Raw genomic sequence first — 15594 nt, forward strand, 5'->3', positions numbered from 1 at the left:
TTGCCCGGAGAGCCTCGAGGTCCCTGGCCCAGCACGCTGATGGGCATTCGTTTCTGTGTTTGCTGACTTTCCGATGAGAGGAGCCCTCTCTGGGGCTCAGAAAGAACCCAGCGCACCCCGAGTTTGCTTTTTGCCTACGTGGGAATCTTCCTCACTGTACCTAGGGGGGAGACCTTGAGTGCAGTTGAGATACGTGTTAGACTGGGGTGAATTTGAAAGCCTAATTCCTGGTTGTAGTCCTGAAAAAGTAAATTCCTGTGTTTTTGTTTTTGTTTTTTAATATTTTACTTATTCATGAGAGACACACACACACAGAGGTAGAGGCAGAGGCAGAGGGAGAAGCAGGCTCCCTGCGGGGATCCACATGGGGGACTGGATCCCAGGACCTGGGATCTCGCCCTGAGCCAACTCAGGCGCCCCTAAGTTCCTGTTTTTGAGAAATTACGGTATTTGGCATTTTGACCTGCTTCTTAGAAAGTTCCAGTGAAGATGCACTTTGTGGTTTTAGGAGACTAAAATGTTAGCTCTGGTTAAATGGTGGTTTTGATGAACACAGTATAAAATTGATGGCTAGCAGGTCATAGCATTTAGGCACTAATAGTGAAAATGTATGTGTTTAAAGCATGCTTTCTAGAAATCTGGCTGTAAGTATGAATTATAATACTTAATTTGTACCTCTAGCAAATGAATCACATATATCAGATTTGTAGAAAACACTGACAGCTCTTCTCAGCTGATACTTGATCGTTTATGCAGTTGTGCTGTAGCCTGACCCCTTAGGAACCTGCCTGCCTGTTTTTTCCTGTCTCCTTTCCCATTTCAAGAATAAAATGACTATTGGCTACTTTAGATTTCTAACACCAGCTCTATTCTATTTGACGTCACTGCTCACCGGATCTACATATTTTCTTAACACAGTGTAGAATTTCTAGACTCCACACTTTTCTCAATATCATGGCTTCTGCGAAGCCTGCTTCTTCTGTGGAATCTTAAATAAATGTGAAAGATGAGCAAAACTAAAAATATCTCTCATTTCCTATAGATTAGCTTTACTTTGGGATTTCCTTAGAATCCCTTTCTCAAGGTAATGCTGTAAGCCTTTCTACCATTTGTATTGCACTTATGTTTAAGGAGATAGCTAGAATCTATTATTAAATAGACTATACAAAATAAAATAAATTAAAACCAAAATGTTTCATTTTTTCCAGATCATTGCTTTTTCTCTGAATGAAACATAGACATGCCAAACCCTGAGAGAGGCTGCTTGAGAGTGTGGTTTGTGGGGTGTCACGGCTGGTGGTGGGCCTTCTATAATTATATCTTCTGGGTGCTTTTTGTGTATAGCATGATCCATATTATATTCACTGTTTGCTTTATCACATGCTGGATTTCTTATGGGAAAGGAAGGTGTTTCTTTTTCGAAGTAATTAAGAGGTTAACAAAATTGGGGTACTTGGGAGGGCTTTTAGATATTGATTCAAATAAGCCCAATGGGCTAACAAATGAACAGAAACAGTTTGAAGGACGGTCTCATTTTTAGGGCAACTCCAAGTAATTGCATCTGTTGCCTTCTGAGTTTCTCTTCTATTAAAATGTTGGTATGGAAGATGTGGCAAAATTTGGTACTTTTTCCTAGTAAAAAGATAGTGCACAGAAATTCTTACCTCCAAAAATTTAACAGCAAATAAACATTTTGCAGTGGATGAAGGGAGTTTGAACTGTCACACCCTCCCTTCCCCCGTTAGTTATCCTGATAAGGAAGATTTACAGTGACTGGTCTTTAGTTAGTCAGAATCTTGCAAAGCAACAGAGGCTTTTAAAACTGGCATTAAGTGTTAATTAAATATCAGATTACTCATCTAAATAACGTGAAAGGTAGTAATTCTAGTGCTCTTCAGTGCTACGTGGAATATGCATGGAATATTTCACAGTGAACAGGAAGAGTCAGACTCATAACATTTTTGTACTTAGGAAGGAGTTTCCCTTTCTGAAAGCAGGGAAAAGCTGCCACGCACAGGACTGCTCCTACCCCCAACCCCCTACCAGTGAAATTAAGGGAGTAGAACTTGAACTATGAAATGATTGCATATTCACATACGTACTTGGTCTTTCTTGACATCTTACCATCACATCACATGAGCCTTACGTAGCTTAAAAACTGGAAAATCGGCATATGGCTGGCTCAGTCAGAAGAGTGTGCAACTCCTGGTCTCCGGATCATGAGTTTGAGCCCCACGCTGGGTGTAGAGATTATTTAAATAATTTGAGAAAAAAAAAAAAACCCTAGAAAATAAGTGATCAGATATGATGATGGGGGAGGTGTCTTCTCCCCTACCAGCCTATTAATGGAAAAAATGCTTTTTTAATTTTGTAAGATACTTTGAAAATATCGTCCCTATTTTTTCTAATTTGCACACGTTGAGGCTAACTGGAGTATCATGAGGAATTAGGGCAGCATTATTCTTTGTCTCTAAAATAAACGGAAGAGTCCTCCAATGTTCATGCAAGTTCTAGATGATTTATAATGCCTTTCTCTATGCAAACCATTTACAAGATTAAAAAATATATATATCCTTCATATGGCTGCTTCTGTATACCAAGGAGGCAGGTTAGTTGTCTCAGGACTTATGAGACATTAAATGAGTAGTACCCTCACACCTGTTAGAGTAGTAACTACCACCTACTGAGTGCCCATTCTCATTTTTCTGTGTAATAATCCTGCTAATAATCCGGCTAAATCCAAAAGTGGGTATTTAACCCCCTTTGAAGATGTTGAAGATGACAACTTCCACAGTTCAGAGTACCTTGTAAAGGATCTCTTTCTCATCATGTAAAGGATATTAATATTGCTTTAGTGGTGCCCTTATCTTTGTATGCCTGCCTGGATGTCCAAGGGACCATTTAGCCTCCTTACTGAGGCCAGGGTCAAGATGATCATCACCTGTACCCCTCTTGTAAATGGGGTTCTGCTTCTCTGAGTTTTAATCCCGGTTAAATATCTCTCCTAGGTTTTGTGGTTTATGAGCATGACAACATGGGGAGTTGGGTGTGTAGGATATAAGGGATAGATTTAGAATGCAGAGAATTTCTGGAAAAAATCCAGGACAATGCTGCAGATCGTAGGAGAAAGTTAACCAGATCCAGATGTTGGCCTCAAGCAGGCCTGATGTGCCTACAGAACAGAACACACTGGTTACACTAAACGTAAAAAATTAATGTTGCAGCTTTTGCAATATCGCACTTTTTCTCCGACAAAATGACTCCATTTGTGCCATGGGAATTTAAGAGGTAAGTTTGGACAAAAGCCTTAAAATTTTGGAATATATGGCGACATGTTTCTTAATTCTTTTCTTCTTTTAAACCTTTATAGTAAAAGAAACAAGTTATATTCTTCTGTCTTAATCTTTTAAGTATTTGGAAGAGTGAAAAAAGACCCTGTAGGCTTTGGACCTGCAACTGCTTATTACATCTGTGGAGCTTGTGGGTGGGGTATCTGTGTGGAGCACAGCATCCATAGCCTCCTAAGAGGCCTTTCCCGTTGACATGCTGACGGGCTTCCCTTCCAAGCCTTCTTGCTGTCTTTGATGCCAGGCGAGAATGTAGAGTTTCTAGCCCAGTCACCACACCAGTGATTAAATGAGCACTGTCTTTGGACTTTACAGGAATTTGGGAAACTTGCTGGATTAATAGCCGTGTTCTTCATAGTAGGTAATTTGGATAGTTCAGTTCCCCCATGGAGTGATACTTAACATGTTATGTCAGAAAGGCCTACTCTAAAACCAGTTGTTTCTGAGGAAGGACTTTCTGGGTGCCAGGAATGTACATCCCTGAATCAATGATGCTTAGATGATCAAGCCTTTTGATCTTCCTCATCCTATCCAATCCTACAAATCTAAAGCAGATAATACTAGAGGGAGCTAATGTGTTGGAAACTATTGCAGAGGAGGTTCTGAAGTCCTTTAAAAGTAAAATTATTAATGAAACATTTCTGAGTGTGATTGCAAATGGGATTCTGCTGTGCAGAGTGTGGGTTAGGTGAATACTGGCCTGTCCTTCCTGGAAGATCTTATTCTCACCAGCCTGCTGTTTCTCCTGCCAAACCGGGCCAGCAGGTTTGCTCACTGGGCTATGATCTTGAAATCATTCAGAACCATCATGCAGCCAGCACATAAAACCTGGAAAAAGGTGGCTGCTAACCACAAACTAGAATAGGGATGGGAATGAGAATGGTCTTTTCTAGACATTGCCTCCTTCAGGCAGCACCTGGGAAATGTATTGTGTACAGCTGGGCTGGGAAAGTGGGGGAGAAAGGAGTCCACAAAAAGGGCTGTGGCTCCGTTTGATCCACACTTGATCCAAAATGGGGTAAAGGATTTAGATCCTCACATGGTGCAAATAAAGGATAGGGAGGGAGCCAATTCAGGATGTGTGTGTCCCTTTTTTCCCCTTAGTATCTATGTTGGGAGTCAAAAAGGAAAACTTAGATGCAATATGGCATTAAACTGTACAGAATTTGAAAAAGAACCTAAGCTTTATGGATTGGTAGATTTTTGAATTGTCTTCTGGCCCAGGTCTGGAAAATTTGCAAGGCCTCCCGCTTGACACATTTGAAAACTGTTCAATACTGCCCTCTTCTGTTCAAACACTTGCTCAGGGGTTTGGACGGTGACTTCTACACGTGAACATTCATTGCATAGTATGGTGGTGAAAAATTAGAGCAACAAATGATCTGCCAGTAGGAGGGCATTAAAATGAATTATGTGGCCATTTTACCATAATTTTGAAAACTATTGAATAACTTAGAAAAAACAATCTGTTTTTTTTTTTCAAACTGTATCCAGCTTTATTAAAGATACTTTTCATAAACAATCATGGTATCTCAGGCAGGACATGGGTGGACGATCGTTAACAGTATACAACAACTTTCAAACTCCCTTCTTCAATGGACTACCAAAATCAGAAAGCCGCTATAAAACCCAATGAAGTCTTCATGTGATGCTCTGAACAGGGAAAGTTTAGAGTGAGGGTTGACAGTTCACATTTAGCATGTTGTTTAACAACTTTTCACAAGCTGACCCTGACTTTCAGGAAATGAAATGAAAATAGCAGAATTATCAATCTGAAGATCCACAAGCTAAAAAAAAAGGAACTCTTTTGAGGGATGCCATCTCAGTGGTGACACTGTAAAAGTCCAGATGGCCTGACATACTGGGAACCATTTCATGGGGTCAGGTTCCAACAGGTCTCTGGGTTTAAGGGAGTCGAGTCTATGTTGAAGGCAGAGAAGGAGAAGAGGACATTAAAAAATGAATTTTAGTTTTTCCACACCACCAAGGTGGCTCATGTGTGTCAACATCAAGGAATCCCTCCTCCTGGGAGCCAAGAGGAAGTTTCTCAAAACTAGAAGGGGAAGGTGTTTTTCCCTCTTGTTATCAATCTAGCTTCGGAGATATTCTATTAGTGACATATGCCCTTGCCCCAAAACAACAATGAAGTGTTCCGTGTGCTAACAACATAGCTTAAAAAAAAAATTCTGCATTTTTATAAAACTTGATAAAAAATAGTATTTCAAACTGTACAGTCACCAGAAGTACACAGTTATTAAAAATGCAGGGCAGCCCCGGTAGCGAAGTAGTTTAGGCCGCCTGCAGCCCAGGGTGTGATCCTGGGGATCTGGGATCGAGTCCCACCCACATCAGGCTCCTTGCATGGAGCCTGCTTCTCCCTCTGCCTGTGTCTCTGCCTCTCTCTGTGTGTATGTGTCTCTCATGAATAAATAAATAAAATCTTTAAAAAATGCACATACTTCACTTGGCATCTCTAGCACCTTCAGCTTTCTGTGCCTGGTCTGTTTTGGCATCTCCATTTTCTGCAGGGTTATTTCCATCCTTGCCAGCACCAGCTTTCCCCTTTTTCCCTTTGGGTACCTTCTCTCCCTTCTTTGCAGGGGCCTTTTTAGGCTTGGGCTCTGGCTTTGGAGGAGCAGGTTCAGCAGATAATCTTGCAGATCTCTGTGGCTCATCCTTCACCTTTGGCTTTATCTCCTTTAGCATCCCCTTCAGCCTTTCTCTTGGGCATGGTGGCGACGGCGGCGGGACGTAAGCGCTGGACGCGGGGATGCGGCCGCACGCGCGCTTTGGCCGGTCTGGGGGTCATTCTCGCCTCTTCTTCACACTGCTCCCACAATCTGTTATTAATAGTGATCCTCTCTGGACATTGTCTTTATGCATGTCATTCCCAATTTGCCAAATTTCAAAATCTGCGGTTTATATACATCAGTTTTGGAATTGGTGAAAAAAATAATTAAGTAGTCATGTTCTGAAGAAGACAATGAAGGGGAAAAAATTATAGTTTTTGTTTTATTTTACAGACAACCAACCGTTACTTCCTCCTAACAAGCCTTAGCAGGAAGAATGAAAGGTGACCTGCTTTAAGTGAGGATGCTAAGAACAGAAACCTCAGCAAATTTGCCCAAGGGCCCAGTGCTAGATGTGGTGCAGCTGAAACTTAAACAAAATCTGTCTCCAGAACTTCTGCTCTTTTATCTTCCCCTCTTCTGAATTCTCTTAGGGGTTTGGGAGAGAGTAGTTTTTCTGTCCCTTAATACATTGATAGAACTTACATTATGGTATATAATGTGAGGTAAAGAAGCAATGTTTTCTACAGCCAACCACTACCCTCTCCATTTTTAAAAAAAGATTTTCTTTATTTGTGAGAGTGAGAGGGCATGAGCCAAGGGGTAGGGATAGAGGGAGAAGCAAATTCTCTATTGAATAGGGAACACAATGCGGACCCAATCCCAGGACCCTGGGATCATGATGTGAGCAGAAGGCAGACACCCAACTGAATGAGCCCCCCCGCCCCAGGTGCCCTATTCTTCTGAGGTTTTTCTTTTTTTTAATTTTTTTTTCTTTATTTATTTATGATAGTCACACAGAGAGAGAGAGAGGCAGAGACACAGGCAGAGGGAGAAGCAGGCTCCATGCACCAGGAGCCTGACGTGGGATTCGATCCCAGGTCTCCAGGATCGCGCCCTGGGCCAAAGGCAGGCGCCAAACCGCTGCGCCACCCAGGGATCCCTGAGGTTTTTATTTTAATTGAAGTATAATTAACTACAATGCTGTATTAGTTTCAGGTGTACAACATAGTACAGCTCTGTACATGAATCACTGCTCACCATGGTATTGTCACCACCTGTCACCATAGATTCCCTGTGATATACTTTTAATCTCCATGGTTATTTTATAACTGGAATTTTGTACCTCTTAATCACCTTTTTATCTATTTCACACATCCCTGCATAATCTTTCAAAACAATAACCTCAAACTTACAACAAGGTGCAAAAATTAAAAACAAAAGTACAGAAAACATCTATATCCTTTATCTAGATTCATGTACTGTTAGCATTTTTACCTCATTTGCTTCATTATTTGATTTTTAATCTCTATGTTGGAAAAGGCAACAAAACCAAAAACCGAGCATATAGGTTCCTGTTATGTTTTATATAGGCAGGAGATAAAAATTTGTCTGAACCTTTGAGGATGAGTAATCCACGTCATTTGTTTCTAAATGCTCAAGTGTGTATTTCCTAACAAGAGATATATTCTGTTTTATAACCAGAGTACAATTTTCAGTGTCCTATATTTATATCATTACAATAACTGTATATGATCTATCATCCTTATTCCAATTTTGTCAGCTAGTTTAACAATGTGCAGTTTAACAATTCTTACCTTGCATTGTCAGATCCATCCTTGTGTCAGGTATTATGTGTTATATTCTTTAGCTGCTTTTAATCTGGAACATTTCTATAGCCTTTGTCTTTTAAGACACTGACATGTTTGAAGCATATAGCCCTCTTCTCTGCATTCACACTGTATTCCTTTGTTTATTTTCTCCTTTAGGTTATGCATTCTTAGCCACGGATGCTGCTGTGTCCTTGTTCGAAGTATCACACACATTATGCATATGTCTCTAATGGAGGTTGATATTAAGATTTTGACAAATTTCCCCATATATAGGGTTTCCCTACCCTTAAAACTATTAGGCATGTAAATATCCTACCCACTCCCTCTCACGTCCACCACTTAGCACCCATAGATTCTTGCCTTATCCAGTTTTTATCGTAACGGTTTTAAAATGATAGGTGAGGAGTGATCTTTTGACTCAATATCTGCCAGTGGGTGGGTAGGATATAAATGTTCTTTCTTTTTCTTTTGTAGCTGACTATAACCACCAAAAACTATTTTTTTACACTGAAATAGAATTTAAAGTGCTGTCTACATCAGACATAATAAGACACAATAGCGGTTTTTCCATCTAAGTATGGGAGTTGACATGTCTAAATACTTTTGTCATATATGGCTCTTACAGACTATAAAATGTTACAACTTACAGAAAATAAGAGTTTTCACCCTTTGAAAGTATATGGAATTAATTTTTCCTTTAAAAAGACAAACTTTGTTTTCCTATTTACTGCCCCCCCCCAGCCTTTGGCCCACCAGAGATGCCACACCCCCACTATATGACACTTGCCAAGTCATATGACCATTTTTAAAAAATAGACTGTATAGTTAGAACAGTTGTGGTTCATGGCAAAAATGACTGGAGAGTACAGAGGAGAGTTCCTATATCGTCTCCTATACATGCATCGCCTCTCCCACTATCAAATCTCACACCAGAGTGGTACATTTGTTATAATCCATGAATTACACTGACATCATTATCGCCTAAAGTCCATAGTTTATATTAGGGTTCATTCTTGGTGATGTACATTCCGTGGGTTTTGAACAAGTGATATAATAATTCTATGTATCTACCCTTATCATAGCGTTTAGTTGCCCCATGAACAACATGGGGGTTAGGGGCCCAGTTGAAAGTCTAAATGTAAGTTTTGACTCCCCAAAACCTAACCTGCTATTAGCCTGCTGTTGACTAGAAGGGCTACTGATACTATAGTTGATTAGTTACTGATTATAGTTGATTATATTTTGTATGATAGGTATATGATCTACTTTCTTCTTAAGGTAAGCTAGGAAAAGAAATGCTTTTAAGAAAACCATATGAGAAAATGCATTTACAGTATTATGCTTTACTTATTGAAGAAATCCATGTATGAATGGACCTGCATGGTTCAAACCCGTGTTTGAGGGTTAGTTTATAGTTTCACTGTCACAGTATCCTCCATGCTCTGCTTATTCATCCTTCTGTCTCCACAATCCTTGGCAATACAGATTCTTAAAAATTGTCTCTGTAGTTTTGGTTTTCCAGAATGGCATATGGTTAGAATCATACCGTATGTAGCCTTTTCAGATTGGCTTCTTTTACTCAGTGATATGCATTTAAGGTTCTTCCTATCTTTTCATGGCTTTGCTAGCTCATTTCTTTTTACCACTGGATGTGGATATTTTCTGAGGTTTATTCATTCATCCATTTGCATAATGAACATCTTGGTTGCTTCCAGGTGTGTTCAATTATGAATAAACCTATAAACGCCCATATGCAGGTTTTTGTGTGGACGTGTATGTGTTCAGCTCATTTGGGTTAGGTACCAAGGAGCAGGGTGGCAGTTTAGCTTTGCCGACAACATGCCAAACTGTCTTCCAAAGTGCGGTAACCACATAATCATTTTTGAAGTCCAGATCTTCCTTCAAGCCCAAAGGCACTGTGATTCCAGATAAACTCCGTCATGGGAACGTGCACGAGGTCCACAGTTCTTGTTCCTAAACCCAAGAATTTAAAGTTCGTACAACCGAGCAAACCCCTTGCTGTGCACAGGATCCGGCTGCCTCTTCATTCACCGCTGTGCACTGCGATTTAGGAGTCTGCCACCTACTAGCTCGTGCAGATCAGAGAGGCAGCCCAGGAATCCATCAGTTGTGTTTTTTTTTTTTTTTTTTTTTTTTTTTTTTAAGATTTTAGCCATCCATTCATGAGACACACAGAGAGAGAGAGAGAGAGAAGCAGAGAGGCAGAGACACAGGCAGAGGGAGAAGCAGGCTCCATGCAGGGAGCGCGACTCGATCCCGGGTCTCCAGGATCAGGCCCTGGGCCGAAGGCGGCGCTAAACCGCCGCGTCCCCCGGGGCATTGATGTGTTCAGCCGTTGGGCTGTCATTTAGCCAGGTCGGGTTTCAGCCTCGCGCGTGCTGGAGTTTGAAGGGACCCCATTGTGATGATGCACCTCGCAGCCTTGCGAGGCCAGAGCTCTGGGCCGCCAGGGCCACGAGGAGGCTGCGCCCTCTGTGACGCGCGCGGTGGCCCCCAGGGGGCGCCCTCGGCGTCAGCGGCCCAGTGGCCGTCCGGCGATGGGGCCGGCGGGAGAAGCAGCCTGGGCCTCCCGGGCCCCGGTGGCGCCGCCCTGCCTCCTGGCGGCGCGCGATGCCCTGGTGGAGTAACCTTTGCTGTGAGTAGCGCCCCCCAGTGGCCGTTCGCCCGGGCCCGCGGCGGGGCGGAGGCTGCGGAGGCCCCGAGCGCGGCCCCCACCAGTGCAGCGCCGGCTCCTCGGACTGCGGACTAGGGATTCAGAGTTTTCCATGATCCTACGGCCCTTTTGTTTTTGTTTATTCATGGGAGATCCCAGAGAAAGAGGGGGACCGGGATCCCTGGGTGGCGCAGCGGTTTGGCGCCTGCCTTTGGCCCAGGGCGCGACCCTGGAGACCCGGGATCGAGTCCCACGTCGGGCTCCCGGTGCATGGGGCCTGCTTCTCCCTCTGCCTGTGTCTCTGCCTCTCTCTCTCTCTCTCTCTCTCTCTCTGTGACTATCATAAATAAATAAAAATTAAAAAAAAAAAAGAGAAAGAAGGGGGACAGAGACACAGGCAGGGGGAGCCGCAGGCGGGACTCGATCCCGGCACCCCGGGGTCACGCCCTGGGCCGAAGGCGGACGCTGGACCTTGGAGCCCCCCGGGGGTGGGGGGCCTGTACCCCCCCTGGAAGGGCCCCAGTACCAACCTGTATGAAGAGACCGGGTCTATATGGCAGCTGTCAGGGCTCTTGGGTGCTAGTTGGCAGCCGTTCGTCTTTGTCTCTCTAGTGGTGACTGAACACTCCAGTCATCCCCGAATCGAAGGAAAAAAGGGTCTCAGATGGAAACAGATTTGGGAGCGTGGCAGGGGGGGAAAAGGGAGGAAAGGCTGGCTGTGGGATGTGACCCCTGTTTTCTCCCACTATGTTAGCAAAAGCGTCTCTGCATTTTTCCAGTGACTTTTAGAAAGGTTAGCTAATGAGCATTTGTTTTGCTCTCACGTTTGCTGGCAGGAAATTTAATTTATATTTGTGTTTTTAGTACAATTGTGCTGGGATGGAGTTTATTGTTGTGGTTTGACTTTTTTTTTTTTCTGTAGTGTGTTTTCAGTGGTATTGAAAACACTGTATTCAGTGGTATTTCAGTGGTGTACATTTAAAAATGTACGCATTTTTAAAATCCCATCTCTTTTGTTACGTTAAAAGGGTTTGGGCAAGTTTTTTTCCTGAGTGTGCTTTTATAGTTGGGGAGATGATGATGATGATTATTATTATTATTATTAAAGATGAGAGACACAGACACAGACAGAGGCAGAGACGGAGGGAGATGCAGGCTCCCGGTGGGGAGCTCCATGCAGGGCCCGACCCCAGGATCACTGCATGAGCCAAAAGCCATGCTCAGCCACTGAGCTACCCAGGTGCCCCTAATGGGGGAAATTAAAATATATCTTAAATTATTTGAGAGAGAGAGAGAGAGAGAGAGCATGGGGGAGGAAATGAGAATCTCAAGCAGGCTCTGTGAGCCAGGAGCCTGACATGGGGCTCAATCCCATGACCCTGAGATCATGACCTGAGTGGAAACCAAGAGTCTGTGCTTAACGGAGCCACCCAAGTGCCCCTTAATTGGGGGAAGTTTGTACAAAGTAGTTTATGTCATGGAAATGGAATTAATTTAAAGCAATTTTTAAATTTTAATGTAAGGTTTATAATAACAAATGGAAATTTATAGCATTTTCTCTTACCTCAGAAGGTTATACATGGTGCAAAAAAAAATAAATGGGGAGAGAATATTTCCAGAAGATTTGCAGAATATCCATCTTCTAACTTGAAGGAGGGAGTGGGATACTCTAGGGGCATCTAATAACATGTCTAGACAGTCTGATTTTTTCTCTCTTGAAATATTTGCCGCGGTGTGGGTGCTGATTATTTCTTTATTGTTTATGAAAGTTTAAAGTTGGTCATGTGTATCCTGTGATTTTTTTTTTAAAGGAGACTTTGTTAGGAAGTGTACTTTAGATGAAAATTATAATGTCATTTTTCAGTTGTGGGACCTGAGCCTTTAAAGAGCACATATTATTTACCAGTGGTCATTAACTGGAAATGCTGGTATTTGAACCCATGTCTGTCTGATTCTAGAGCCTGTACTCTTTTCTTATAAGAATTTATTTATTTATTTATTTATTTATTTATTTATTTATTTATTTATTTATTTATTTATTTATTATTCAGAGAGAGAAAGAGGGAGGGAGAGAAAGCCACGCGCGTGAGCACCAGCAGAGGGAGTGGCAGGCAGAGGGAGAGGGAAAAGCAGATTCCTCCGTGAACAGGGAGCCAACAGGGAGCCGGATGCTGGGCTCCATCCCAGGACCCTGGGATCATGACCTGTGCTGAAGGCAGATGCTTAACTGACTGAGCCACCCAGGCGCCCTTAAATTTGTTACTTATTTAATGCTATCTTAGATGCTGACATCCATTAGAATCAATGAAAATTGGCTGCTTTCCAAAGTTTTTACAGAGAAAGGTAGAGACAGCTATGTCACTGATGTCACCAAAGGCTCTGTCTACACTGTGGCATGTGGTTAGTGATAGAATGCTTCTGCAGTGTCTCTTCCTGACTGCAGACAACCCAACAGATACTATGATGGAAATTTGTAGACATAGATTTGTAATATTTCACATAAAAAATGAGACTGTTTTCATGAGGAAGATTCTATAACCTGGATAAACATAGGAATTTGGGGGAGCATGTTGTCTATTATTTCCAAGTATATCTGTAATTCATATATTTATGGATACATTCTAGGTATTGGTATGGATACTACTTATAATTAAGTTTCATTTTACACTGTGGGTATTAAGTATAATTTTATTAAGACCTTTTCTGTGTCTATTTTAATTGACCTTTTTTGTTTATTAGAGAAGGCAGTACATACCCTATAGAGAAAGGAAGAAAATTCATAGAAGCAAAACTAAACTATATCACAGGGGCGTCTGAGGCTCAGTTGGTTGGGCATCTAACTCCTGATTTCAGTTCAGGTCGTGGTCTTGAGGTTGTGGGATTGAGCCCTGCTTTGGGCTCTGTACTGTGTAGGGAGTCTGCTTGAGGTTCATTCTGTTTCCCTCTCCCTCTGCCCCTCCCCCCGCTCATGTGCTCTCTTTCTCAAATAAACAATCTTCTAAAAATAAAAAAATAAAATAAAGTAGTATATCACATATCCATCCCCCAGAGATCAGGTGAGGTTGGGATGTGTGTGTAGGGAAGTTAAACCAAAATGAAATCATAGTATATATACTATTTTGGTAATCTTTTTTCTTTTAGTCAGATTTCAGCTCTTTCCTTTCAGCAAAAGTTCATTTCCTCTAATCCCAAATCATACATTTTCCCAAGACAAGCCAAAAATGTCTTTTGGCTAGTTTGCCCTAACTATCCAATTTAGGACCATGACCATCATGTCTTATTATTATGCTTCTTAAATGTATTAATCTAGCACAGTGTCCTCCTCCCTTTATTAAATCACATTGACTTACTTTTTTAAACAACCTCAATGATTTTTTAAATTTCAAAACTATAGATAAATACACAGCATATACACTTGACCTAATTCACCAGTTATTGATACTCTAGCACATTCTCTCCTGCCCACCCCTACCCTCATTCTCTCTCCTTAAACTATTTTAAAGTTATTTGGAGAATATCTACTTGTGTTTTTGATTTTTGTCCTTTGTGATATTGACATATCAGGCCAAACTAGTTGTCATACAGAATATCCTTCATTGATTTATCTTATTGTTTCCTCACAGTTAGATTCTATTAAACATTTTTGGCAGGAATACTAGAAGTGATTTATTGGCTTTTTCAGTGCCTCACATCAGAAAGCATGATGACAATTCTGTTCCATTATTGGGGAGCTAAGTTTTAGGCACTACCTGCCTGATTGCTCTGCTGTAAAGGAAATTTTTCCTTTTGCTTGTGTGTCAATACACTAAACTATAGGTTTCCTGACAACCTTTGACTCAATGGTGTTAGCATTGCTTGATTTTTGACTGACCCAAGTTACTACAAGGTATTGGTAAAGAACAGTTTTCTCAATCTGATTACAAACAACCAACTAGGATTTTTCAAATAAGATGACCACTTAAGCTATCATAAATCAGAGTTACCTTGCTCTGCTTTCAAGTCTTTTTTTTTTTTTTTTTTTTGCTTTCAAGTCTTTTCTGTAAAAACTTCTCCCCTAACTCCTGTCTTTTTTTGTTTGTTTCTGAATGGCTGATTTTTAATGGAGATAGAACTAGTTCAAAATTTATCCAATCACACCCACATTCAAAAGAGTAAAACTTCTTGTAACCACACTTGCCATGAAACAGTGTTGCCTATTATTTTATATTTAATATAATGAGAAATGATTTTTTACTTTCCCAAGCAATTGAAAGTCTGGTTCCAATGATCCTACTGATGAACTGAGCTAAACATGGCTTTCTCCTCCCTAAATAACTATAAGAGAAAATCCACTTGTGTTATTTCATGTAAGTGGATCATACTTGATGAATGACACAAATACATCCATAGAGACAATAATGAATGCTCCACATTTTTCAAGGCTGAACAGCTGTTTACCATGGTCTAGGAAGAGCCTGTGTGATCAGCTATAAAAGAAACATTTTTGTAAACTCTTGTCCCTAATAAATGATATGTGAATCTCAATGCAGTATGAATTTTGAAATTTTAAAGAATATTGATTGGCATTTTTTCATAAAGAATTATTCCCTGTTCCCTATTTACTTTTTTGGTATCACTCTTGATTCATGGATGATGATTCTCCTCCTCCTCCTCCTCCTCCTCCTTCTTCTTCTTCTTCTTCTTCTTCTTCTTTTTGAGAGATTTTATTTATTTATTCATGAGAGACAGAGACATAGGCAGAGGGAGAGGTAGGCTCCCTATGGGGAGCCCAATGTGGGACTCAATCCCAGGACTCCAAGATCACACCCTGAGCCAAAGGCAGACACTCAACCATTGAGCCACCCAGGTGCCATGTGCCGTGTTGTCCATCGCCACCCCCCCATCATGGATTCTTTTTTTCATTCAGTGTTGTATAAGCCCCATCATTGTCATTATTCTTTCTTATGTTTCAGTGTTTGTCCAGCAGAAACCCCTCAATCTGACTCCTGTGTTCCTCTGAAATACGCCGCTCAGCTTTTGAGCACTGCCTTTTCTTTTTTCTTTTTTAATTTTTTGAGTGCAGTTGACATAGATCGTTACATTAGTTTCAGGTGTACAACATAATAACTCTTCAAGTTTCTGTGTTATGCTATTGAGTATCTCCTTTCTGTCATAATAAGTTGTTCCTTGTA

The 15594-nt window shown here is 41.3% G+C and overlaps 1 protein-coding gene across 3 annotated transcripts in view; it reads left to right on the forward strand.

The window, feature by feature from the left end:
- The window catches only part of AKAP12 (A-kinase anchoring protein 12), a 97713-nt gene that overhangs the window by 72939 nt on the left and 9180 nt on the right, over positions 1 to 15594 (forward strand). The window contains exon 1 of one of the 3 annotated variants that reach the window (XM_038526326.1): positions 10282 to 10405. The exons of the other annotated variants lie outside the window; for them this stretch is intronic. Within the exon in view, the coding sequence (XP_038382254.1) occupies positions 10381 to 10405 (25 nt within the window). The 5' untranslated portion in view covers positions 10282 to 10380. Of the gene's footprint in view, positions 1 to 10281; positions 10406 to 15594 lie in introns of those variants that run through there. 3 annotated transcript variants of the gene reach the window in all.

This window comes from Canis lupus, chromosome 1, assembly GCF_011100685.1.
Source record: "Canis lupus familiaris isolate Mischka breed German Shepherd chromosome 1, alternate assembly UU_Cfam_GSD_1.0, whole genome shotgun sequence".
NCBI lineage: Eukaryota > Metazoa > Chordata > Mammalia > Carnivora > Canidae > Canis > Canis lupus.